The sequence below is a fragment of the Acipenser ruthenus genome, chromosome 10 (assembly GCF_902713425.1).
Source record: "Acipenser ruthenus chromosome 10, fAciRut3.2 maternal haplotype, whole genome shotgun sequence".
NCBI lineage: Eukaryota > Metazoa > Chordata > Actinopteri > Acipenseriformes > Acipenseridae > Acipenser > Acipenser ruthenus.
The window spans coordinates 8,573,437-8,601,078 of NC_081198.1; the positions used below are offsets into that span (position 1 = coordinate 8,573,437).

General features: G+C 35.6%; 1 protein-coding gene across 2 annotated transcripts; it reads right to left on the bottom strand.

The window, feature by feature from the left end:
- cop1 (COP1 E3 ubiquitin ligase) lies at positions 1-27,385 on the bottom strand. 2 transcript variants are annotated; one of them, XM_034020794.3, is made up of 20 exons: positions 26,716-27,385; positions 23,015-23,074; positions 22,199-22,296; positions 21,228-21,292; positions 19,921-20,040; positions 19,772-19,840; positions 17,883-17,942; positions 17,101-17,192; positions 16,553-16,607; positions 15,870-15,984; positions 13,343-13,478; positions 11,246-11,389; positions 9,716-9,824; positions 9,265-9,346; positions 8,795-8,911; positions 6,544-6,661; positions 6,132-6,256; positions 3,775-3,935; positions 1,530-1,574; positions 1-263 (listed from the first exon to the last, which is right to left on the bottom strand). In XM_034020794.3, the coding sequence occupies exons 1-20, from the start codon at positions 27,045-27,047 to the stop codon at positions 246-248; spliced, it is 2,121 nt and encodes a 706-aa protein (XP_033876685.2). In that variant the 5' UTR covers positions 27,048-27,385; the 3' UTR covers positions 1-245. The 2 variants fall into 2 exon arrangements, with proteins under 2 accessions (XP_033876685.2, XP_033876678.2); XM_034020787.3 differs by having other exon boundaries at positions 16,553-16,610.
- Positions 27,386-27,642: the final 257 nt, after the last annotated feature.

The window sequence follows — 27,642 nt, forward strand, 5'->3', positions numbered from 1 at the left end:
AAAAGTGTAACTTAATAAACTTTATTCAAAAAAAGAAATGTTGATAACATTTGCACAGAACTTTTGTCCTCATGCTTAAGTCCATAAAAGCCCACATCAGGCCAGAATCTTTCTTCTTTACACAAGTGATTTGCTGATAAAAATTGAAAGACATAAAAAGTTCAAAAACAAACTGCCTAGTCCTTTGGAAATGTTGACTGCTGTTGGGTGATGGTTTTGGTAGCCAAGTTCTGGTAGATCTAATTTCATACAAGCTCCAGTACCTGAAACATGACAAATAAAAGCTTATGTATATATAAATAAATAAATAAATAAATAGATAGATAGTAGAATGTATAATTTACAGATCATTGTAAAAATTCAGATCATCAGAACAAATAAATAAATAGGGAAAATATAAACAAAACTGAATCTAGCCACATCAGATATGCATAGCCGTCAAGCATTTTTACAAATATTATAGAACAACTAGATTTAAACCCAATGAAACATGTCATGGAGCAAGTCATTGACTAAAAGCTACAAACCAACCAATGTATGCCATCTACAAATGCATTAGTGCTGGAATAAGAAACTATGGGAGTAGAACATTATCCAGTTGAGACTAATGTGTTTTAAAAAGTAAATGAAAATCAGCACCCTAAGAAACTTGGAGATTTTCTAATTAAGTATTCTTAAATGTTTGCAAAATCACAGGAAGTTCAAGAATAAGTTATATAGAAGAATAGAGAAATAATGCCAATGAAATTTAGAAAAATACATCCCACACTTAAAAATAAAAGTAACATTAACTCTGGCATTTCTTCCCTTTTTGCCCACCGGTAATGATATTTAAACAATGCCTGTAAAGCAAACCACATTGAACAATGGACGTGTTTAAATGAAGCGCTGAACCGTCTTCCGGCTTAATTTGTTTTCCTTAGTTTCTATTAACAAAACTGCTTGGGTCTATTTTTTTCTTTGTTATTCACTCAACTGATAATTAATGTCCAGGGAATGCAAAAATAAAACGACAGACAGGGTTGTTTTACATTATTAACTGCCACTGTTTCAGAACATTAGAAAGAACAATGTTACTTACCTCAATGGAGCTGTGCTTAGAAACCAAAAGCAAATCACCCCTATCAATATCAAAGCTCCTTACACTTACAGTTATATCAGTTATGTTTAGATTTTTCTTGTTAGTGCAGATATGTATAACAGATTTATATACCCTGAAGGGTATTCTGCAGTTTATTCCAGCAATTGCATTTTTGATATGCATTGTGAAATGTATAACATTGCTGGGATATAATCACAATAAGAAAATTGTCATTTGTGTACCATATTAATGTTCTAAATAGTTCTGGGAGCATTACATTTAATTTATCTAATGAAGACACTGGCACAATATCATTTACTTCCTTTCTAGACCTTTAAGAATTATTCATTTATTTATTTATAAATCCTGCCCACCTACAGCTATGCTGTATGTGTGGGCTTATTTATGTAGTTACACCAAAGATTTGTTTAGAACATTAATACCTCACCTTGATTGTGCCTTGGCTGTTAGCTGCGATCAACACATTGGACTCCTGAGAAATAAGCAGAATACTTGACAATTAGATTAAGAAAAAGTTAAACTAAACTTATATCCCATTTCCTGTGGATAGAAAAAGTTCACAGTAATAGACACCAACTGATATCATCAAAGTTCAGAACAGAAAGACAGAAATAGTTGCCATAAGCATGCTAAATAACTGTTGAGTAAACAGTACAAGTCTATCCCCCAACATTGCTGCAGAAGGCAGTCTTTAATGGTATACCAGGGCAACATGCTGGATTGGCCATGTTTTCATTGTTCAAAAAGGCAATACAATAAAACATTTTAAATCAACAGTTATTGGTGACGATTTGTGTGACATGCATTAAGCACACTGGTAACCACTATGACTACTGAAACACGATAATTTATCAAGGTGGAGTCATTTCAGTTTAAATCTGAACAGGATGTACAGTAACCCACCAGTGTCGCCTTGGAAACCTACAAAGTGATTCAAGAACTGGGCACATGTACTCTGTGATTAGAAATCTTAAAATATAATTTAAAATGACAGCCATGCATTACTTGTAATCTATAATATTTTTACTTGGCTGAGTGAGCTCAGAAGAGAGAGACAGGAATCAAACCCAATTTTTAGGAATCACCACTAAGAATTCAAGCATAGCACTGTTGGTATGCTTGAATTATTTTCTTTCTAACTATAACACTTGTCACATTTTTAGATTCATTATGTTAGATTTGAATCATCAAAACAGGACTTTGTCTACTTAAAGCTTCACAGGGCAAATATACAATGGTTTCCTCATAAATGCACAAACCTGTGCTGCTTGGCATCGCTCTTGTATTGGTTAGGCAATACACAAGCATGGACCGGTTAACATAGCACAGGAGAAGCCCTTTTTTTGAAAGCGAAAGAATGCATGCTTTATAAAAACATGGCACATTTAGGTGTGGACTAAGGCAGTCTGTACATTCAAATATAACTTGCGATAAAGATGCTATAATTCCTTATCCTTCCATATTCAATGCATATTAGTATTTACATTAAAAAGGATGCTTGGAAATAACAAATCATTGCTTTAAATATAAAAGAGAAACATTTTCAAGATGGACAGAATTATCCATCTTATATTAAGGCTGGATTTTCTCCAAAGTAAATTAGCTCCTGCACGTTGCCAAGGATAATGGGTGATGGTTATATGTAGTATTTTCTGATAGATCAATCTGTTACAGTGCTGACCGATGGATTCGTGAGAAGCGGATAGTGCAGACTATAATTATGTTTACAAAGGTCCATGCCTTTGAAAGGGTTAAATCTCAAGTTAATCCTCTACACCACTGTTTTTCAAGAGTAATTAATTTCTGTAACAAATGGATGCCTAAGGTTGGTAATTCTGACAAGGGTAATGTACGTTAATAAGACTGTTGTTGGGTTTCAATATTACCGAGAATCTCACGTCCCATTGTCTCAAGAGGGGTTATTAATAGCTAGTATGACCTGGATCTTGCTGGGTGATACATTCATGATTTGCTGGTCTCTGTGCTTTGTGAAACGGATACATTTTAAAATCCAAACCCCCCAAATATTCATTTCTGTCATTCAAACTGCAGTGAAAACATCTCACTCAACACACTCCATTTACAAAATGTCTAGATGCAATGAAATGCTATCTTTTTGGAATGAAGAAAAACCTTGAGGTATGTTTTTTATTCAATAGTTGTTCCAACAAAGAAAACATAAAATCTTCCTGCATTTAATTATTTGCATTTAGTCCAGTTACGAGAAAGCCAACGTTTACAGTGTGCCTCACTGAACACTTAAAAGATTTGAAACACGTACACAAGGATAATTTGCATAATCCCATTTTGGAGAACTCATTTGAATTAAAAACACATTCAAATGCAGTCAAATACTACAACTGTATAAACCAGAAATGGAACCATAGCTCATACTGCTGTTATACCGATCTGTGGCTGCCATTTTGCTCATTAGGGAAACAAAATCTTATGTTTTTTTTTTTATTTTATTTTAAAAGCACTCCAATGTTTAGTTTGTTATCTGATAATTACCATGCGTCTAACAAAACCCATTTTTAAAGATAAATGCAGTCTTTCTCTTGCAGAATATCTACCAGTATTATTATTATTATTATTATTATTTATTTCTTAGCAGACGCCCTTATCCAGGGCGACTTACAATCGTAAGCAAAAACATTTCAAGTAGGTCTTACCCCATCAGGCAACGCCCTCCAGCACACAGCACTGACAAACTCATTGGTGTCATCCTCCTTTTTGTCTTTATCCAGCACACTTTTCACTGTATCAAACTTAAATGTCAACAGTGTCTTTGAGAGGCCCTTATAATACAGGTAAAGGGAGTTGTTTTCACTTCCTGAGGAGAAGAAACAGCAATTAGGGTAAAGAGCATACTATAACAACACTGTCCTACAGTTACATAATGCTTACAATTTCCTGAAGCATGCCATACAGAAAACTTATCAGGGATAGTATATATAGATAGTAGGGCTGCTACAATTAAATCAAAAATTGATTTTCAATCAATTCCATTCCTCATTATATACATCGATATAAATACTGGCTTATCGATTACATAATTACATTTTTGTAACACACAGTTTATCAACGAATCTGCATCAAACGCCCTGCCTTGCTATTAACAGTATTTTTTGCCAAAGACAAGCAGAGGGCATGCTTTTCTTTTCCTGCTAGTTTTAACTAGCATCTGATTTGTTGGTCCCATCCTACCAGCGAATCAGTTTTGAAAATGCTTTGCAAGTACGCGCCCCCTCTGTGTATTCTATGTAAACAAAAAGCACGCCGTCTTGGATACAGAGCAGGACGACAGGCTTGTATTCCATGTAAATAAATTGTGCACATTGAAGAAAACTGATTGCATATAGTTTGTGCTTTTTTGGAGTTAAAATGAACTGTTAAACCTGGGAATCATAATGCATGTTTTTTTTACGATATATTATTCAAACTGGGCTGCTTGCTCCACCTGCGTTTCCTGTTTGATGGTTACAAAGGTATAGGTCGATGTAAGTCAATCAGTATCGCCCACAGCTGATAAAACTAATGTTGGATCTGAGGAGATTTTTTTGGAATGGAGTTCGAACCAGGTATCTGTCAATGGAACTAGGTATTTTGATTCCGGTTCCCAAACCATTTAGAAAAACATGTCCGTATATCAATGTGTGAGCAGAAGGTGGGGGAGGGGGGTTGGCATCTTACATAAATATAAACAAGCACTAGTGCTACAGTTCTACGTCAGCATAAAAAAAGATAAGAAAGACCGCAACAATCACAGAGCAAAAATTAAGTCAAACAAAACTCATCACAGCCGTGATCAGACAGTAGTCCAAAACAAGGACAACAAAGCGCAATGTAGTCTAGCTAAGTGCATGTTTTCTCAGGTTGTCCGCACCCCCAAAGTTATCAAATTTATTTTTTGACAGAAATGAAAAGTATTTGATAATTGTTTTACGTTTTTTTTTTTTTAATAATCAATTTTATTAAAAACATAATAGTACTCACTGGAACCGGACCCTTGACATTTGTATCCAGCTTAACTGACAGCCCTAATAGATAGACTTCAGGGCTAATTATTATAATATTTTTTGTTTGGATACTAAAATGGCTGTATTTATGTTGAAATCCAACTTGCTTTTTTCTCTTCTATTTCAGTGTTTTGAACATATGTAGAATTCTATCTTGAAACTTGGAGTTTGCTCATAACAACTGAAATAGCGAGATGGAAACTTCCACTGAAATACACTACTTGCACAATGACCAGATCACTTTGTTCATGTTTTACAACAGTAACAAATGTCATACTGGACTACTACATGTCCAGATAATTCCTATATGTAATTTAAACCCGTGACCTTCTGCCCCAGATTGCCTAATGTGCCACCAACACCTATTTGGATAAGCTAAAGAGGATATCAATATTAAAAGAGCAGTAAAACTGTGTTTTAATAAAGAGCTGTTTCTTCATTGATTAGCTGGCAGATTTTCTTAACAGGTCACTGGTTCTGACATAAGGTTACATTGATTTGGTCTTTCTTTTAAAGACATATATGTTACGTCGGAAAACAGGTTTCACTACAGCAATTTAACAGCACTCCTGGAAGCTAGAACGTGAAGTTACCTTGCAATTAGAAATGTATGGTTTTTAAAATGATTGTAGGATTAGTAACATGAATCAAGACAATTCATTCCCTAATGCTTTGTGGTAGGAAGAGTGCACCTAAACAGCATGTGTTAATCATACACAATAAATACAAATACACAGTAGTGATAATATAAAAGCTCAGTTTAGAAAATAAATCACATTAAAATAATCCAAGAGAACTCATATTGAGCAGGTGTCACTTTCTCATTGTGAGCATCACGAAAGTGGCTTCCGACCAAGAAATGCTAGATGGTACAGCTGTCAGCTGCCATGTAAACAATGACTGATTCATTATCTGCACATACAGTACATTTCGTTTAATCACTGTATTTCAAACTAAACAGACAATCTTAGGAAAAAAAACATCCTTCGACACAGACAACACAAACATACCGCATGCAACATAATCTCCATTGGATGCCAGACCAACGAAATTTTTCTCGTTAATGTGACCCTTAAATGAACGCAGGCAGTGGGGCTTGTTTACATTCCATAGCTTCAGCTGGCTGTCTGTAGACCTGCAAGGAAAAATAAATAAATCACCACCACTATGATGTGGTCTTGGATAAAAAATAAGCTCCACTCAACACAGCAGACGAGTTAACTTAATTTGTGTACTTAACAAGTTCCCTTTTGTCAAGTAAAATTACTATTCATATGCAAGTAAAAGTACAAAACACAGATAGGGTTACTGTTGCCCAGATAATTGGGGAAAAAAAACATACAACTCAATGTATAGTATGAATAGCACATTCTTTAAACTACTGCCTGTGAGTTTTTTAGACAGGTAACATTTGAAACTTACGCAGACACAATTTCCTCTCCATTGACAAACTTGGCATATGAGACTGCCTTCCGGTGGCCCTTGAATACCATGATAGGCTGCTTCGTGTTTCGAAGATCATAGTAGTGGACACAGTGATCTACAGAAAGTAGAAGATAAGTTATGCTGTCACAAAGACAAAATATCTACCAATTACACTGGCAACAATTACTAATACATTTCAGACTAAAGAAACAGCACTGTATAGTGGGCTGTCAATCTACTTACATTTATACTTTATATAATTGTCATGTTTTTTTAGTGTAGCTGAACCCTTCCAAATTAATGTTATCGTACCTGAACCACAGAAAATTACATTGATTAGGTTTGTTATTGCTTAGTAATAACCAGTATGTTCTAGCACCCTCTGGATACATGAACATGATCATCAAACCCTGTTATTCTATGTACCTCTGGAGCTTACCCACGACCATCCCGTTATTTCAATAATCGTTTAACATCAGCAAAAAAAAAAAATAAGTATGTATGATCAATCTGTTATAATAAAAATAGCTTGTTATAAAATATTTATTGCTTTAGCAGCTGAAGCTTTGACAATAACATATTTTAAACCATTTTCTACACATTTGTAAGCAGCCATTAAGTCAGTCTTGCAAATTTAAAGTCTACTGCCAGCAGTTTTATTGATTAGCTGCTAACTAGTGACAAATGACTTTGAATTGCACTATTGATGTGAAGCAGGCAGCGATGTGGGTTCCACTAGGACATCTTCAATAAACATAGCAAAAAAAATTAACCTTTTAAACTCAAGCCTAATTTTGCCAAATTATCTTTCTTGCTAGCAAAGTTTCTTCACTGACAAACACACAGTTATTGAGATATATTATAAATCCTACCCCCCAAACAAAAACGCATAACAAAAAATTCTAATTTATTTTGTTACTCACTGAAAACACGTGAAGGACAAAATTACACTACAAAATTAAACTTTTACTGCTTCTGAACTTTTATTGCTACAACTGTTTACGTAAGCTGTGTGCATTGTTTTAATTTTTTTTTTTTTTTACATTTTGACAACTTTTAAATTGCATTCCCTGCCTCAAGATGGCTTCCCATGTACCCACATGGACCTCTCAGAACTACATTTCCCATCATCCTCCTGCTCAAATATGAAACTGAGATGGATTTACCAGTGAGCAGGAGGATGATGGGAAATGTAGGTCCATGGGAAGCCATCTTGAGGCAGGGAATGCAATTTAAAAGTTTAAAAACATGCTCACAATGTAAAAAAAAAAAAAACAAACAAAAAAAAAAAACACACACCTTACGTAAAATTTGTAGAACACATGAGAATATGTAACACAATAAAATAAAAAGGTCCTTATGTACCCTTGAACTGAACCATTACTCTATGCCACCCCCGGTCATATAGGAATGTATTTTTGACTAATGCACTACAGTATTATTTTTTTTCATCTAAGCTCCTTAACTTTAATGCAGCTAGAAGTGGCCAGAAACAATTCCCAACCCACAGCTGCGTGGTTCATATATCCCATGTATGTCAGGCAGAGTGTTTATTTTTACAGATAACTTGATTGTATTTTGTATTCAATGTACCATATAATAAGGCATTGATGTGTCTTGGGTTATAAACCACACAGTGAATTGTAATTGGACAACAGAAAACTTTTTTTGTAAAGTGTAACTACTTTAATAAACTATATTATTAATAGCCAAGAAAAATAGTCCTCTCTATCTTATAGTATCATGCAGCATGGATGTCTACAAATATCATGTCTACAAATATTAAAACAATTTACAGTGAAAGAATGAATGATTGCATTCAAGTAAATAACTAAATTATAGTACTGAAAGCACACAGAATAGAGTGGTAAAACTGCCATTGTTTATTGTGATTATGGAGGTGGCTATGTAATCAATGCATAACAGAATGAGTAAAAAATCACACTTGGGAAGAAAATGACAACTTTAAGACAATGCATGCTGATGAAACAGAAAAAGATGATATTGACAGGCAGTAGCTATGGCAGATATTGCGGCTTCACTAAACCTGTTTCTCACAGTAGGCACTGCTGTAGAAAATGTGCTCAACCATGTGTCAGATTACATTTAAATGGCAAACATTGTTAGTGCTTTGCTGTAAAATTTGTGAATTGTTTTGTCACTTTTAGACATCAAGTTTGAAAAAAAAATAAATAAAGATTTAAGGCGGCATTCAAAAATATGAAGGCTTCTTAATTTAAAAACCTACCTGCACAGCCAAAAGCAAGGTGGTAACGTGATGTGGGGCTGAATTTCACACAGCACACGTTTGCCTTTGCCTCAATGCTAGCTACCGAGTTGTCCAGGTTTGTAGACCACAATTTCACTGAAAAAAAAAAAAAAAAAAAAAAAAAAAGAATTGAAATTAAACACTTAAAATCAAAGAATAAAACAGGAAAAGTGTTTTGATCTGTCATTCCAAGAATGGCATAAACCAAAAGGTTAGACATACTTTAATTGGGATTGCAGGCACATGTAATGTCTTTAGCAAAATAAAACTTCAAACAATCCCAGTCACACCAATTAAATCTACTTACACTTAAAACTACCTGGAAAAGCTTTCCTTCCCTATACATACTCTCTGGATTATTGTCCGATTTATTCTATGCAAATGAATGCATGTTTAGTTTTAGAGCAAGACCTGATTTCCAGACCTGATCATCTTTCTTTCTTCCTTACCTTTTGCATCGTCAGAGCCTGAAGCCAAAAGCTTAGGGTCCATTAGATTAAAATCGACACTCCAGCATCTTTTCTCATGCTCCTGTGAAGTAAAACTAAATAAAGCATGATCCCAATAACACAAGTTACATTTCCTTTATGCAGTAAAGACAATGCAGGTATGTGTTTGTATATCAGCAAGAGTTTACAATAATAAAAAAAAAAAACTCCACTAACAAGCCACCATAAGTTTAGATCCTAACATTTAAACAGAAAGGACAGGCTAAAGCCACCAAACCACCAAGTTTATGAAATAAAAAACATTTGCAGACATCTGCATTTATGATACAAAAATGTATAAAATGTATGCATTACTAACAGCGCTTTTAAAATGGACTGCCAGTAATGTGCAACATTGGTCATTTAAGATGTAAAGGTTACCTTACCAGATTAAAATACATCCATCCCTTACCTGGTAGACCTTTGATCTCTGTCCAGTGAAGCCATCCCACAGGATAACTGTGCCTTCATAGTCACTGCTGGCTAACAGGTTCTTGTGGTAGCTACTCCAGCTGATACAGCTGGGGAAATAGAAAGAAAGACATAAAAGTAGCTCATCAGGACTATCATATCTATTGTATTAAGACCTGCATCATTACAACCCTAAAAGAAAGTATTAGTTGGACCCTTTAGTTATTAACATGCAAGTCAGTCCTTGGCCAAAAACACTCCTGAATCCCCATGAACACCAAAGGAAATAAACACATAGTAGCAATTTAAATATTGCAAGGAATGTCAAAAGTCCTGCCCTGAGATTTCTTATTTGAAAACAAGCTATAGGGTCCGAGCTGAAACGACAGGTTGTCAAAATGAGGAACATCAACTGATGCCACTAAAACCTCTCAATAAACAAACATCTTGAATATAAATTGACATGCTGTAGACAGGACGCAGGTCATATGCGATTACACAGATGTGTGCTATACTGCATGTGATGCTTACTTTGTAATACGTTAAATGCCTATTTACACCGGACACAATGATATTTGTCCTGTGATAATTATATTGTAGCTGTGACACTGCCTCTCACCAGTGGCGATAGGCAACTCTCTCCCTCAGTACCCTAGCTGTGGCGCAACAAAAAAAAAAAATCACACAAACAGACATCAATCCTATTTTTTTCACATCGATTCAGTGTCGCCCCGTCGCATCACAGACAGTGTGAATGGTTTGTATCAAAACTACATGTTTTATTTTTTTGTCACAGAGCTTGTCGCATCGTGTCCAGTGTGAATAGGCCTTAACTCCAGACTCTGATACTCTCATTAACATGTACTACACAATATCCTAACCAAGATTCAGAGGAGGAGGTGGGCCCTGCTGCTGGCCAAAAAGCACTTCCAGGTGTCCCTGCTGTGAATAAGTATTTAACACTATTAGTTTTTACTATGACTGACTCAGTTGGCAGTTTGTGAGCCCAGTCCAGCCTAAAATTACAGCCATTAGACAGATGCTGTAATAGTGTAGCTGAATGCTAATTTTGCTTTACTGTACCTCTTTCTTCAATAACCTTTTTCCAACCTTCTTTGCCTTTCAATCTCCATATCCGCAAAATCATATCCACATACTCCACAAACTGGAAGAGATACTTCCCTATCCAAAGGAGCAAACTATCATGATATGCAGACTTTTTTTAATGTTTACTAATATAAAGAATTGGCAACAATTACTTGGATAATATATTTCAGGGATTAAAGAAACAGCACTGTATAGTGGGCTGTCAATCTATTTACATTTATACTTTATATAACTGTCATTTGTTTTAGTACAGCTGAACCCTTCCAAACTAATGTTATAGTCCCTGAACCATGGCAAATTACTATACTGATTAGGTTTGTTATTGCTTAGTAATAACCAATATGTTCTAGCAACTTCTGGATACATGAACTTGATCATCAAACCATGTGATTCTATGTACCAACAAGATGGAAAAAAGAATTACCTGATTTTGGAGTTACAGGTCATCTCATTGACAGGATAATGAATGTCCACTGCATCCTGGATCACTGTTCCATACTCAAATACTTTAATTTTCTTTGTAACACCAGCAATGGCGAAATAATCACAGTCCCGGTCAAATTCAATACTGAAACAAAATAAAAGTAATTGTTTTTATGTCAACGACTGACATTACAATTTATTTTTTATTTTTTTTAAGGTAATTCGATTCAGCACGCCATTTGAATTCTACTTGAATTGTTGCACACACCAAACCATGAAATTGTGGAAGGCAATCAATCCCAGCCGCTAAGGATTTTTTCTGCTGACACTGATGATTTGTAACATGTTGTTTCTTTCATTTAAACAACTAGATTATTTACATAATACAGAGTTGAGAAGAATTTTCACTGATCAGATAGAAAGCAAGAATTTCTAGAAGATTAAAAAAAATAAACTGCTGGGATTTAAAAACTGTAGTGCAGTCAACATAATACAGATTACGTACAGTGTATATAGCAAGATTGACCTCTAGATACTTTTTGTGGAGATATAAGTCTTATACTATAGAAGTTCAGAAATGTATTGTGTAAATATTATGCTCTCACCCCATCATCCCTCACCTTGATAAGGTTTAGAAATAATTGTTAAAATGTGATATTTTATATGCGATCAAATATAAATGAGAATTCAAATTGGTTTCTCACTTTGATATACAGCCGCAATTCTAAATCCTGGTACTATTAAATTCCAACATTCAAAAGAAATGATAGAACGAGCATAGTTTGCGAATATATTTTATAATTCAGTCACACTTATTTTATTGGTATTAAAAAAACTGAATTTATTGATATGAAGTTGAAATGACAAAGAAATGTCTATAACAAACACTATGACAGGCAGATTGAACTTAAATATGTCATGAATATTTCTGTTTTGCTGGATTGTGTTTTGTTTAAGTTTACTGGTGACCAAAAAGGTGATAGCAGAAACACAAGTATAATAGCATTCAAGCCCCTTCTATAGCAGGGGGGGTTTCAATTAGGGGTATGCAGCACAACCCAGAAATGAATAAAATACAATAAAAGAAAATAATTATATTTAATTTATTTTAACGGTAATATATATTATATGTTTTGTTTTTTTTAACCCCGTGGCAACACAGGAAACGGAGGCTGGAACATGCATCCTCTAAAACATGCTTCTGCCAATCCATCATTTTTCACACAGTGGATCCAAAGCGAGACCGAGGTTGGTATTCTGTCCTAAACCAGCAGTTTTTCTGTCCTAAACCAGCAGTTTGTCAGTCCCAAACTGTTGTGACAGATTATATATTAATTAAAACAGGGGAAAAAATATTTGTTAATCAGATTGTTCTGCCTTTTATTGCAACCGCGATACCATTAAGTGGAGCAAACATTTCTTTAGCTGAAACCTTCAGACGTGAGGGGTACAGTTTAAAAAAAAGTTTGAAAACTACTGAACTTGAGCATGGCATTACACACACGGCTGGCGATTTCTTAAATTCTGTTGTCGAAAGGTATTGTGGGTCATTGTCTTCCTAAGTCTTGCCTTGCACGAGAGTCTTGTGATTCCTTCAATTTTACCCATTTAAAAAAATACTACCCCTTTTGGTATTGTTTATTAGTAAGCAAAAAAGTATATTCAATGAAATACTATAGTAACCTACAGTGTTTGGGCCACTAATAGAATAAGCAGAAAGTCTGTTGGTCCTAAGGCAGTCTATACTGTAGGTGTAAACCTAGACCAATTAAAAGAATCAATTTGAGTCAGGTGAATCTTTGATAGCTAGCAAATAAATCACACTGCTGTAAGAGAAGGAAACCCTGCCACCTTCCATTTCAAATAAATAAAACAGAAGGACATTGTGCCAGTCCAATTCTTCAAATCAATTTCAGAAAACAATGTTTTATGGAAAATTGATTACTTTTAACAACATTTAATAGTCTTTTGGATAGCAATTAATGGTGACGTAAGTCTAGAACCTTTAGACTACGGTATAATAGATATTAAAACAGCACTTAAAAGATGTGCCTCTACAGAATTTGTATTTATTTATTTATTTATTTTTTGGTTTTACCTGGAGACAATACTAGAACCATTGTAGAGATCACTGGCATAGGATAGTGTGGCTAGAGGTCTGACTGAATTGTAGCGTGTGAATTTAGAAAGACACTCCATAAAATCATCCAACTGGTTGGCGGTCCTGCTTTCATCTAGAGGAAGGAAAAGATTAAAAGGTTATTTGTAGTGTACATGACATAGGACGTGACAGTGTCAAAAAGCACCCTTTTTCTACAGGACTGGTTGTGCGGGCTGTTAATGCACATCTTTCCTCTCCAGGTAAGGTCACAAGTCGGATGAGTTTGTGTTTTCATATTATCTAAATGGATTCTCTCAATGGATTAACAATACAATAAATATTATAAAATAAAATACGCTTATAAAAATAGATTGTTATCCAACGCCGCAATTCCCATAACTTTCACAAGCAACAAAATATCATGATCCAGTACTCCATTTAAAATGTACTTAAATATTTCAAAATATATTCGATTTCTCTTTTATACATGGCTTCCCTGTGAATACATAGTTTATGTCTGTATCGTACTATACCCATCAAAAAAATATATAGTAGCCTGAAAATGTGTCAGTTCTTGAGACAAGATTTCGCTATACATGATCAGTTTATTTTTATAATATATATATATATATATATATATATATATACACACAGTACTGTGTGAAAAAATGCTGTAAAGTAAGAATGCTTTCAAAAATAGATTATATTTATCAATTAACTAAATGCAAAGTGAGTGAACAGAAGAAAAATCTAAATCAAATCCATATTTGGTGTGACCACCCTTTGCCTTCAAAACAGCATCAATTCTTCTAGGTACACTTGCACAAAGTCAGGGATTTTGTAGGCATATAGGTCAGGTGTATGATTAAACAATTATACCAAACAGGTGCTAATGATCATCAATTCAATATGTAGGTTGAAACACAATCATTAACTGAAACAGAAACAGCTGTGTAGGAGGAATAAAACTGGGTGAGGAACAGCCAAACTCAGCTAACAAGGTGAGGTTGCTGCAGACAGTTTACTGTCAAAAGTCATACACCATGGCAAGACTGAGCACAGCAACAAGACACAAGGTAGTTCTACTGCATCAGCAAGGTCTCTCCCAGGCAGAAATTTCAAGGCAGACAAGGGTTTCCAGATGTGCTGTCCAAGCTCTTTTGAAGAAGCACAAAGAAACGGGCAACGTTGAGGACCGTAGACGCAGTGGTCGGCCAAGGAAACTTACTGCAGCAGATGAAAGACACATCATGCTTACTTCCCTTCGCAATCGGAAGATGTCCAGCAGTGCCATCAGCTCAGAATTGGCAGAAAACAGTGGGACCCTGGTACACCCATCTACTGTCCGGAGAAGTCTGGTCAGAAGTGGCCTTCATGGAAGACTTTTGGCCAAAAAGCCATACCTCCGACGTGGAAACAAGGCCAAGCGACTCAACTATGCATGAAAACACAGGAACTGGGGTGCAGAAAAATGGCAGCAGGTGCTCTGGACTGATGAGTCAAAATTTGAAATATTTGGGTGTAGCAGAAGGCAGTTTGTTCACCGAAGGGCTGGAGAGCGCTACACGAATGAGTGTCTGCAGGCAACAGTGAAGCATGGTGGAGGTTCCTTGCAAGTTTGGGGCTGCATTTCTGCAAATGGAGTTGGGGATTTGGTCAGAATTAATGGTCTCCTCAATGCTGAGAAGTACAGGCAGATACTTATCCATCATGAAATACCATCAGGGAGGCATCTGATTGGCCCCAAATTTATTCTGCAGCATGACAACGACCCCAAACATACAGCGAAAGTCATTAAGAACTATCTTCAGCGTAAAGAAGAACAAGGAGTCCTGGAAGTGATGGTATGGCCCCCAGAGCCCTGATCTCAACATCATCGAGTCTGTCTGGGATTACATGAAGAGAGAGAAGCAACTGAAGCTGCCTAAATCCACAGAAGAACTGTGGTTAGTTCTCCAAGATGTTTGGGCCAACCTACCTGCTGAGTTCCTTCAAAAACTGTGTGCAAGTGTACCTAGAAGAATTGATGCTTTTAGAAGGCAAAGGGTGGTCACACCAAATATTGATTTGATGTAGATTTTTCTTCTGTTCACTCACTTTGCATTTTGTTAATTGATAAATATAAACTATTAACATGTCTATTTTTGAAAGCATTCTTACTTTAAAGCATTTTTTCACACCTGCCTAAAACTTTTGCACAGTACTGTATATAAAAGAAAAACCTACTATTTTTATAATGCAGATCTAATAAAGGCCAGTGTTCGCAGATGTAGGCACACTGGTGCTGCATACATTATAATGATCATGCAGTAGGGTGTATCTCTCATGATACAGTTGAATTGTTTTCTACAGCAGAGAGCTGTAATGCAGGGATCACATTTACATATCTTAAAAAGGAAAATATATATATTTTTTTACAATTGCAGCTGTAATAATTTGATATTCCACTTTGGGACTCCACGATTCAATTCTGTATTTGGCATTTTTACAGAGGAAACTGATTAAGAAGCTCTTGCGTTCTTACCAGTTATCCGAGACATCCGGTTAGAAAAGTAACACTGTTCTAAATCCTCAAAGTGTGCTGTGAGTCTTTTCCGCCGAGATGCAAGTGTACTGTTGTACCAAGTCTGCCTCTTTCCCTGTGAGGGAAAAACATTTTTATTGTAATAACCACTCAGCAAATCCTTTTTTTTTTTTTTTTTAATTAAACATGTTCCCAACGGTGTTTCTCATAGGAAGATTATTGTTAAGTAAACCAAAACCAACCAGAAATGCAGTCAACACCTGGTTGTTAAGTACTGCATATATGAAGTACTGTATGTATCGCTAACAGTTTTCAAAATATGGCACGGTGTTCCAAGAAGGGGACACCCATTGGAAAACATCATTAACCAAAGAACATAGAATAAAAGCTGCGGACCAAATTTTATGACAAGATAACATAACCTGCCATCGCCTCAACTCATTTTCGAATAGTCCCATGTAAAATGTGTCATTTCTACTGAGACTTGGAGAATCTTAGAATTTCAGAGCAAGTCTATAGCATTTTATCATCTAAAAATTGATAACCTATTTGCTTTCTGTAGCTTAACTTCCCAAAGTGGTCATGGTGAGCCATTTGCTTTCTGTAGCTTAACTTCCCAATGTGGTCATTGTGAGCCATTATCTATTTTTATATAAACCATATTGCAGCTCAGCATTAGTTACCTGTGAGCCTCCACTGAACCCTGGTGGCTGGCTGTACTCTGTAGAGTCTATAATACTGCTGAAATAAAGAAGATTATTAAATATCATCAAAACTGACACGCAGTACACAACTAGTATGACAAGGTATAAATACCCTACATATCAGAAAACTAAATACATTTACTATTAAATCTGAAAAAAAAAATGTTGTACTAATGCGATATAAATGTATTCACAACAATTAGATATAATTAAATGTACTTTTAAAAAAAGTATCATTATAAAAATAATTTTTTTCAGGAGAAAATGGGTAGCCAATGGTGCTACCAATTCACTTCCTTTTGTGAATTTCTGAATGATTAAAAATGTCTTTTAAGGCTCACTGTTCTGTTAATAGCTTACTTTTACAAAACTTATAGGCAACTTTTTTTATATTCCACATTATGAATGATAAATCCCAAGGTTGTGCACTTACGTTTTACAAATAAAACTTGTTAATATAAAAAGTAAAAGGTTTTATTTATAAATGCAATACCAGAGTCTGACTATTAAAAGGAGATTCTCAATACCTGTGTGAGGGAGAAGGGGCTTCAAACTGAGGAACAGTGCTATCCAGATTATGGTCCAAATCACTACCAGGGGAGTACAACCCACTCATTTCCTTGAACAGAAAAAGTAAAACCTTTAAATATAATCACTATTGTTACTCACCTGCACATTACACAATATTTGTTTGTTCAAACAAATAATAGAATTTCTGTATATGAAAATGTATATTATCAACCTGTGTACATATTTTTTTTTTTTTTTTTTTTTAAGATCACCCAACAGTGGCTACTAACAGTGTGTGAAATGTAGAAAATGGGGAAATAAAGTACACAAAAATAGCCTTTATTTTGGTACATTTAAATCATTATACAATTCTTACTGGGTAATACTTTACCATTAAAGAAAAAGATGCAAATAAAGTCAGGTTGAAAGACATTTAATAAATGTATATATATATATATATATATATATATATATATATATATATATATATATATATATATATAAATCAGTATACATGTTTTGCAGCAGTAAACCATTACAGTCATTTTGGTAATACATTGCTAACTAAACTAAGCTGTTTACTGTTACTTTTTTATGTAAAGTTAAATCAAATTCTGTATTTAGGTGTTTGAGGAAATCTATTTCATGGCTGCCTTTAGCAACATTAAATATATTAATAAAAAACAATGTTATTGTAGATTTCCTAACAAAAAGAGAAACAAAACATGTAAGCGAAGGCACTCGCCTACGTATATGCATTGCAGACTAACATTTAAATCACGGTTTTATTGTGTCTCACCTCAACACGCTTGATATCTTCCTCCAGAAAGTTCAGCTCCTTCTGTAACTGCTCCAGTTGCTATAGAAAGACCCCAAACAGAAGACAATAGAGATTCACAATTTCACATCAATTACTTGGTTATTTCACATAATTTGCCTTTTTCTTATTGGCACCCAAAAACTAAATTATTCAAACGCAACCCCCACTTGCACCTTGAAAGAAAATATTGCAAAAATCTATATTATTTTGAACCAGTAAAATGTGAGCTACCAGAGGGAGACTGGTCTATAAATATTTTAATTTTGTTCTGAAGATTGACAGATCTGACATTTAGGGCACTTTCACACCTAGCTCACTTGCAAGTGATTCGAATCGTGGTTCACTTGCAAAGAAAATTTGTTTGCTTTGGTTTGTTTCACACCAGAAAAAATCAAGCAAACTTGAGTTTATTTTAAAGTGCATTCAGATTTGTTTGTTTGGTCCAGTCTAGAGTTCTAATGGTTTCACATTGCACTTTTCCAAATGCACTCGGATTACTAGAGCGGAAGTTCTCTCTGGAATTTAGCTGTTATTGATAATAATAATAACAACTTGATGTAAATGTATGCATGACAGTGTGGTGAGATACAGATGCAACAGGTTTACTGAACTCAGGAGGAGCAGCGCAAATGCAACAGTGACTAATGTCTCTACAGACAGTACCGCTTTGTCTTGGCAGCCACATGCTAAATAATTATTCAAATGTCATTTTATACTTGTGACAGTTTTGCTATTATGCTTAAAGAACACGCTTGCTGCAATAGTAATTAAATCTCAAACACTTAACGTAATTTCATTGCCCCGGGTTGTGCCAGTTAGTAAATCAGCCCCATTGTATTTTTTTGTGATGTGCAGTTGTGTACATGTGACATTATGGTGTTCTTGTCTGGTGTGTATGTATGTGTGTGTGTTTTTTTGACAAGCCCTGCACTGTGTATGTACGACAAGGGGAGACACTTCACTTGGTGCTTGCTGAAGTACATCACATCCACAAATTGCTTTCGCTGTTTGGAGCGGTTCATTTCAAAGTGAACTGGAATACGTTTGGTTTCACATTGCAAAAAGTTGAAACGGAGCAAAGTGGCAAACGTACTGAGTCCCCTTCCAAGCGAACCGAGACGACCATTTCAAGTGATCTCGGTTCACATATCACTGCAAGTGAACCGAACCACACTTCAATCCACATCAAAGGGTGAAATGAACTAGGTGTGAAAGTGCCCTTAAAAAACAAAGCATGTAACTATAGTTTTGACAATGATGTTTTCATTAGTGCCTTAGTTCCTCAATTAATGCTGGCAGTATAGCCATCCTGCTGCAAGTTGGAGTTTTACTGACAATTATGCCACTTTAGTGAATCATGTTGTTCAGGGGCTAATCATTTGTTAGCTTGTTTACTCATTTTTAAGCAGGTCTAAGCAATACCTTGGTGAGATTGCAATTTAGATAACAGGGTAACTCAGTTATTTAAAGAATATAAATGTATCATGAAAAGTATCAGGGTTCTTCCACAAAAACTGTGTGTTTAATGTGTTTGTATTAATTTATTTGTTCTGCACCGGTGTTGGCAAGGCACATTGAATTTTTTCACTCAAATACTTGTTTAAAGGTTGTATTTCATAAGGGATGTGATAGGAGTGAGTATATGATTGAACATGACAATATACAAATAATAAGTTACCTTTTCCAGATGGAGCTAGTTATATACAAAATATAATATATAGATGAATCTTTGAACTTTGTGTACTGTAATACCTGGTTTAAGATGGACCTTACAGCAGCCCAAATTTGATTAGCTAATGAGATTTAGTTTTAGGTGCAGTTAATATTTCTACCATAGGATGAAAAGGATAATAAAACAAATTTCACACCTCTCTCTTATTTCTTCTGGCTTCCTTTAGAAATTCCATTAAAATCTGGAGCTGGGCTGCTTGTGATTCCTTAAGAACAAACACAAGATAACAAAATTAGAAATTTGCCACAAATATAAGCAAACAGTCAAGAGGGTTGTGTCACGTACCGCCTCAAGCTGTTTCTTTTTCTGTACGAGAAGCTCCAGCATGAAGTTAACATTGGCCAGGTCCAAATTCTCTTGATCTGTACCAAGCACATCTTGGAAAACTTGCCACCGGTGCCCATTCTGGAAAACAAAGAAGAAAAAAATACCAAGTATGGGGATTGTATTGCTACTGTCATTAATTACAATGAGAAAGCGTATGCAGGGGAACAGATTCATAGTTAAAATAACAGCTGTGTCTTGTGTTTTGTTTTCTTTTATTCATAGGAGAAGTGCCCTCCCTACTAAGCACAGGAATAGCATTGGTTGAAAGCACACCCATCAAGGGGTGATAAATCAGCAACGTCTTTCAAACTTTGTTGTCAATCCTATGTACCACCAGGAACCATTGAACACTCAAATAATTTAGAAAAGGTAGGTAGATTTCCAACCTGGAACACAGACTTTTAGATTTGAAAATATAATATATTAATATCAATGTAATATCAATAAAATCCTTTTGTCCTGGAAGTATAATGTATCAGAAATCAGAGAACCAGTTCCCAGCAATGCTACTGAGCCCTGTTTAAGAAATTCCCAGTTTATTTAAATGCAATCAACTGAGCTTGGAGCATGAAGGGCCTTTTAAGATAGGTTCCACATTCAGTGGAGCAGGGAAACTAAAATGTAACCACTCAAAAAGACAATGTGAACCCATGATAAATGGCAGGGACCCAACATTTTTAGTCAAGCACTGCTGACAATGCAATCATAAATTGATATTTTTTATTGTTCTCATTAGCAGCTAGCCAATTTGTTGTCCAGTTATTTTGGCAGCATCTCTTGATTACTATTTTGTCCTTGACAACCAGACATTTTCAATGCCATAATAAGGTGAGTGTTTTAACATATTATTTTCAATTTTAATTAAAAAAATTAATTAAATAAAAAAAAAACACACACAAGTGTTGGTCTGGAAGGTAGAATATTTAGCACCTGCTCTAAATTGGCTTGATAACGGGAGTTACTGCAAAAGCTTTTTTACCCAGAACATACATCTCCTGCAGTACCAAGTCATTTTTATTTAGGCAAACAAGTTTGAATTACTTTATACAAGATTTGTTGTAAATACCTTTTATACTATTAATTAGCATTATTATAAAATCAATTATGTGCCCAAAATATAAGTGGAAGTGCATTGGAATTCCTTTGATTCAAACTCTTCACAGCACATGAAGAGTTTGAATAAAGAGGCTCCAGTTTACCTGGGGATAGATGGATAAATTGGATTCAGCTTTAAAACGAAGAAAACACATTGTTTATACTCTTACCGGATGGTCCAGTTTCAGTCGTTTCTCATCCAACCTCTGCTTTTGTTTGAGGATTAATTCATTCACTATAAAACACAGAAACAAGCATGAACAGCAGCACTGGATCGTAAGCGTTAGTGCAACTTGAATTAAACATTACCAGCCATAAAACAAACATCCAAGCCTAACTAAGTCAGATATTTCTTAGTTTATTTCCTACAATTGCAACTTTCTTAAAGAAAAAGAGTGCCACCTAGTGCTTTGCAAAAACACTTCTGAGCACATCACATATTTATAATGTGTTAACACTTACAACTCGGACCTGAACTGGTTCAGAGTCAATCAGATTCTTATTTGAGCCACCCTGACCTGAGCTGGCATTGGCCCAGTGTTCATAGCCCCTGAACTGTAGCGGGTGTTCCATGATATCATAGCGACCACCCCTTGAGTGAAGACATTTCCCCTCCCCAGAACAGAGACTGAAGTGCTAAATCAACAACAAGCCTGTCATTTGTGTTACTCGTGTATTTCTACTTCAAGATGGTCGTGTCGTGCTAATTAATCTTATTTTGCCATCAGACATGGAGCGAAGCACTGAAAACCTGCATAGCGGATATAGAAAGAAACAGGTGTAATAGGCTTCATTTAGACATCAGTCTGACAGCACTTCTTATATGTAAATGTAAACAATAACTCCTGTTTATTTTCTTACCCATGAAAAATACTTATTTTTGCTATTCAGCCAAAGCTCAACTAATCAGTTGAATAGCTAAAAAAAAAAAAAACATCTTTCAATTGTGTACGTTCTGCCCCGAGAACTCAAGTTTATTTACCATATACTAACGACGCATCAACGGTACTATCGATAATACAATTTAAAAATTAAGCCTTTCATAATTCAATAGTACCTTATTTTGACCAGTAAATTGATTTATTTTTTAAATGCATAATTTAAATTACTTGAGCTAATTTAAACTAGAATGAGAGTTTACCTAGAAAGTTAGGGTATAGCTGGTCCACATTGTCAATAACACAGTTACACTTCGGACATCTGTTGCTATCTTCCAGACTCTGTCGAATGCACTTGTAACTAAAAACAAACAGGAAAAAAAAAACTGTCAAAAGGCAAACCAAACACTGACTTAACATGCATCAAAATTGATCAATGTTAGTATTCACTGTATATTGCTATATTGCCATATGCTCTGCTACTCAGAATAAATCCTATCAACCTTACGATTTTCCTGATCTATTTAGTGTTTTTAAAGTTAAGTACATGTCTCATCTATGCATTGTGGGAGATATATTACTGGCTTAATGTGTTCCAAAGTTAAAATCTTGATGAGGCGTTTAGCAATTTCTAGATGAACCTGACCAGTTGAATTTTGTTATAAATTGTGCTAGGGGAGACCCAAGCCCCAAAACAGTTACGTATTTTTTGCTCAGTAAGTTACTGTTACTTTTAAAGTAACAGAGGATGATGAAATGCAAAAAATGGAACACAAAACCATACATCATTTGTGAAACTTGACTATGTTTCTTAAAGTTTCTCTGATGTCAGGAAAATTCTAAATGACCCAGCTCAGATTTATTTAAAAACATAATGGTTGAGGTGCATAAGTACAGAAATGTAGTTCCATTGGTTCATAAGGAACACCCAATCAAAATATGATAACTGGAAGGCACTGTCTATGCAGAATCCTGAGGTGAAAGAGCTGGTTCAAGTAAAATCTTAAGACATTTTAAAATAGTAAGCCTTGTAACAAAACTAACTAGGTTGCGGCCTACTAGTGTTCAGGGTCACTTACCAAAAACTATGTCCACATTTTGTCATATGAGCTTCCTCGATCATCTCAAAACAGATTGGACTGAAAGACAAAAGGAGCACAGAATTAGCAAATTATGAACCAGCACTGAACATTTCAATTCAGGAGGTTAAAATAACTTTTCCTGCCATTTTATACACGTCTGCTCTCACACAGGACTTTCACGATCAACTAGAGGTGACCAAAAGTTGTGTTTACTCTACATGACCTGGCTTTAACTTTTAATTTGTAGTCAAGGAACGTAAAAAAAAAACATATTTTACAGAGCATTTAAAAAGGATTCACAGTAATTATAAACAAAATCTTGAAACACTGATGAAAAGGTATAAACTGAGATAATAAATCAACATTTAGTACATGTAAGATGGACGTACAGTGTAATTCTCCCCATACTTCCGATACATATGCTAGTAATACAGTGCAATCCATTTATACGAATCACTGATATAACAATCAACCGCATATAGTGATCAAAACTACTGGGACAAAATCACTCCTATACTAAACATGCTAAAACACTTGTAAGAATCAGTTTGGGGCAAACTGACTACATGTAACATGGTACTGTCAAGTGCAATGACAAGTGCAAAGCTGTTTTTGAATTTAATCACATCTCGCATGATTAGGCACGTACACAGCATAGATCGTGCAATGATGCAGGAAACACTGGACAAGTTTGTAATCAAACAGTGACTTCGCCACTGCATTGTGCAGGTATGTTTTTTGTGTTCTCCGATAGTGAAAATGTGTTTAAATAAAGTGAATACAGTCATTTAATACATACTGAGTACAGCACTGTTATTGTGTGATATGCATGTAGAGGAAGAGGGATTGTGGCGTAGCGCTGCGCGGTGAGGAGGGGAGATTGCGGAGCTTTGCATCTCTGCTTAGTGAAAAACTGTGAGATTTGCATTGCAACTGGAAATAAGTAAGCCACAGATGCTTAAATGCAGTGATAGTCCTGACAGCAAAATACTGCACTGTAATGTAATTTTAATTCAAAGGCCATTACACGTAACACCGCACGACAGTTAAACTAGGCACCCTCACGAGACGATCGCTTCTCAAGTACACTCAGGGCTTGAATTTCAGAGCGGAATCGTGTTGCTCCCGCATATCTGCAACTTTCAGTGCGGGAAAATCCCACAGAGATATTTTAAGACACCAAGCTACTGTATTTTTCACCCCAATTTAGAATGCCTGAAATGCTACAACAATCTTTAAGGAAGGTGGTGTCAGTGACTAAAGCAATATGAGCCGCATTCTGCATAGTGCTGTATATTTTAAATGCTGTGAGACTATTCTCTTGTACGTGATTCTCGGACGCTTTAACTATTAAAACTCAGCCCCATTCATTTTGGGGGCGCCCGGGCACCGAAGGTTACGCACATATTACTCAGGCACCGTAAAAGCCACCTACAGATGTATTCACTGTGTGTATGCGGTACTCCTAGCCGGAACTACGATCGCCTGAAGTTAAGCCTCTCATCATGTGACAGAGTTCACAGCTTAGGTTTCGTTTTGAGTCTATTGTTCCGTCATTGCAGCAGCTAGACTGAAAGGGGCGGTTCCGATGGAAAGCTTAGAAGCTCAGTCCTGTCCCTCTCATGTTCATTTCATACTAAAGTTCAATGATGCAGTGTTTTTTTTTAGCCATCTATGATTACAATATATATATATATATATATATATATATATATATATATTAGTAGTGACCAAACATGATTTTTTTGGGAAAGCGGTTTTTTGTTTTTTTTTGTTTTTTTTTAAGATATGAAAGAATTGTATGGCCTTTCATTTGATGTTACATGCATGCAGTACAAACTATCCAGTAGTTAAACATACATAAATGAAAACTGTGAAAAACAGGTGGAAACAGGGCTGAGTGTAAAGAGCTAAAAAAAAAGAAATGAAGCACTAGTTTAAAAGAAAAAGCACATTTTTCTTCTGCTGCATGCAAAAACTTCAAAGTCAGGCAACGGCAAAAGCAATGGAGAGTGCTCTGTCTCACAGTGATGAACAGCTGTTAGGCCTCTTGAAAGCAGCTTATTTTAAAGCAACACCAGTGTGAATGATGCAGTACAATAAATGTTATATATATATATATATATATATATATATATATATATATATATATATATATATATATATATAGTTTTTTATAACCACTGGCTGCAGCATAGGGGGGAAATCCCCCCAGCACACAACATTGAAATTTAAACCCTGATACTGTAGTAAAATAGGATTCTGCAGCCTTCAGTAAACATAATGGTGATCATATAACAAGTTGCCTACCCATGAGGGCTTGTTTTGATTGTTTTGTCCTCAGTGATTGAGCACCACTGGCATTTGTATACTGCATTTAAAGTGTGGAGGCGCTTTTGCTAATTGTACTGTGACAGAGTGGCCGAGGGCAGTGTAAATTATCAGGCTGCAGTCTTGATTTACACTTTTAAACTGGTGTTGGTTTTTTTTTTCTTACACTGCAGTGGGGAAACAACCGCTAATATAAACAAAATAAACCTAGCTCTCAGTTGGAGCACTAACTAAACATACAATGTATCCCCAGATTCTGATCCACTCACCACTGTTTTTGTTATTTTGTGATCTCAGCATACTGGATTGAAATGTCAAAATCCTTGAGATGATTTATCTTGTAATCTCAACATTTGCATTGTATTGAATATATACCCATTCGGGCACATTTAGCAGACATTACAGTACTAAATGCCTAAAACTAAATACATTTTCTGAGTAACTTATAAAGTGTGAATACCAAATCAATACACATAATGCATGTGCTGTACATTTACTGAAATAATATCAATACCCCATTGGCATGCATGAACACTAAATTGATTTTCCTATGTTTATTTCGTGTTTATTAACTGCTTTCAATGAATGAGTCTTCACTAAACTGTACATTTTACATAAAGAAAATAGTCCAAATTGTTAAAGCAAAAAAAAAAAAAAAAAAAAAAAGTATGGCCGAAAATATTATAGGATATAAAACTGTTAAGTATAAAATGTAAATATTAGCAGATACCATATTTGAATTTGCATTAAACTGTTCACAGGAACTCAAAAAACTTAAATTCTGTTGAAATCTAAAAGAGGACATAAGAATCCTATGTGTGGCCTTGTCAATCTGCTCAACAGAACGTTGACTGGATATAAGTTATGTCATCACACCACGAACTCAGTTTGAGATACACTAGTGCAAGACAGTTAAACTACACATATGTGCTCCTCTGGCCATTTACTGTGTTGTTTGGTCCTTCTTATAAATACATACTAGTTGAAGTATAAACATATATTTAGAAAATGCTTGGCTTACAGAATGCACTGCACTTAAATGGGTTTTAGAAGTTTGCTTCAGTTCATATCTATAATAAAAATACACTATTAGATCAGCCTGCACCACTTACACAGGAACCATATCAACAAGTGTTAGAAAAGTTACAAATAGACTGCAATTGTAAACAGATTTTCGAAGCTACCAAAGTAGCACCACAGGTGACATACTCGTGATGCAAACAATAAATAATAGACTGTTTTGACGCCGAGAAATGACCGCACATACTGCGATGCATTTGTATTCTATCAAAAGTCCTCATCCACTTGAACAGCAAATATTTTAAGAATACCGGCCTTGGGTATCTGTAAAGTCCAATATCACTCACCACACGAAATCGTTGCTCTTGTCCTCGTAGGAATTGATGAGGCCGTTGCAGAGGGGTGTCGGAAGGGGCCGCTTTCTGTTGCTGCTGCCTGAAGACGAGCCAGGTCTACCCAAAGAAACTGCGCTACTCCGTGAGGAGTGAACCCCCAGTACAGGCACTGCTAATGCCCCAATCCCAGTACCCAGTGTCCGTGATGAGACCGCGTTCCCACTCCCGTCCCCGTTACTAGTGTTACCGCTGCCGCTGCTGCTACTACCGCCGCTGTTGCTGCTAGTCCCAGGCCCCGACCCCACTCCGCCGCCGTTCTGCTGCTGTTGCCGGCTGGTTGACATAATTCAAGGCCGCTGCTCAGTTCAGCTCTTCCAGGCCGTAGTCTCCTGCTCAGTGCATCCGGACAAGGGAGTGTTTAAATAAAGATTTACAAATTGTAATTTAAAAAATGTATATATAATAAACAGCAGCAAAGCCAAATTGGCTTGTCTGTTTTATTGACAGAGACACGTCTGTCCTAAAAACAAATAACAAGAATAGTTGTTTTAAAAGTAGAAAACATATACAACATGTTCAATGACATATTGCCATTCCCAGAGTTTCAAACTGGAAGCGATCTCCTCGGTTACTGAGATCGGCTGGATTACAGCGCAGCCACTTTCGCGCAACTACGTCGGCACGCAGGACTCCCAGTACGTGCAGGTAAAAAAAAAAAAAAAAAAAAAAAAAAAAAAATAGAAAAAAATAAACAACGGACACCTGGGAGTTGGAGTTTTTCAATAAGAATGTTACTTCAGGTTTTGTTTCATGATTATTTTAATTAACAAACACATATAGAGTATTATATATAACATTGAGAAAGAAATGTTTTTTTTTTTAATAATTTAAACCTTATGGTATATATACTGTATATATATATATATATATATATATATA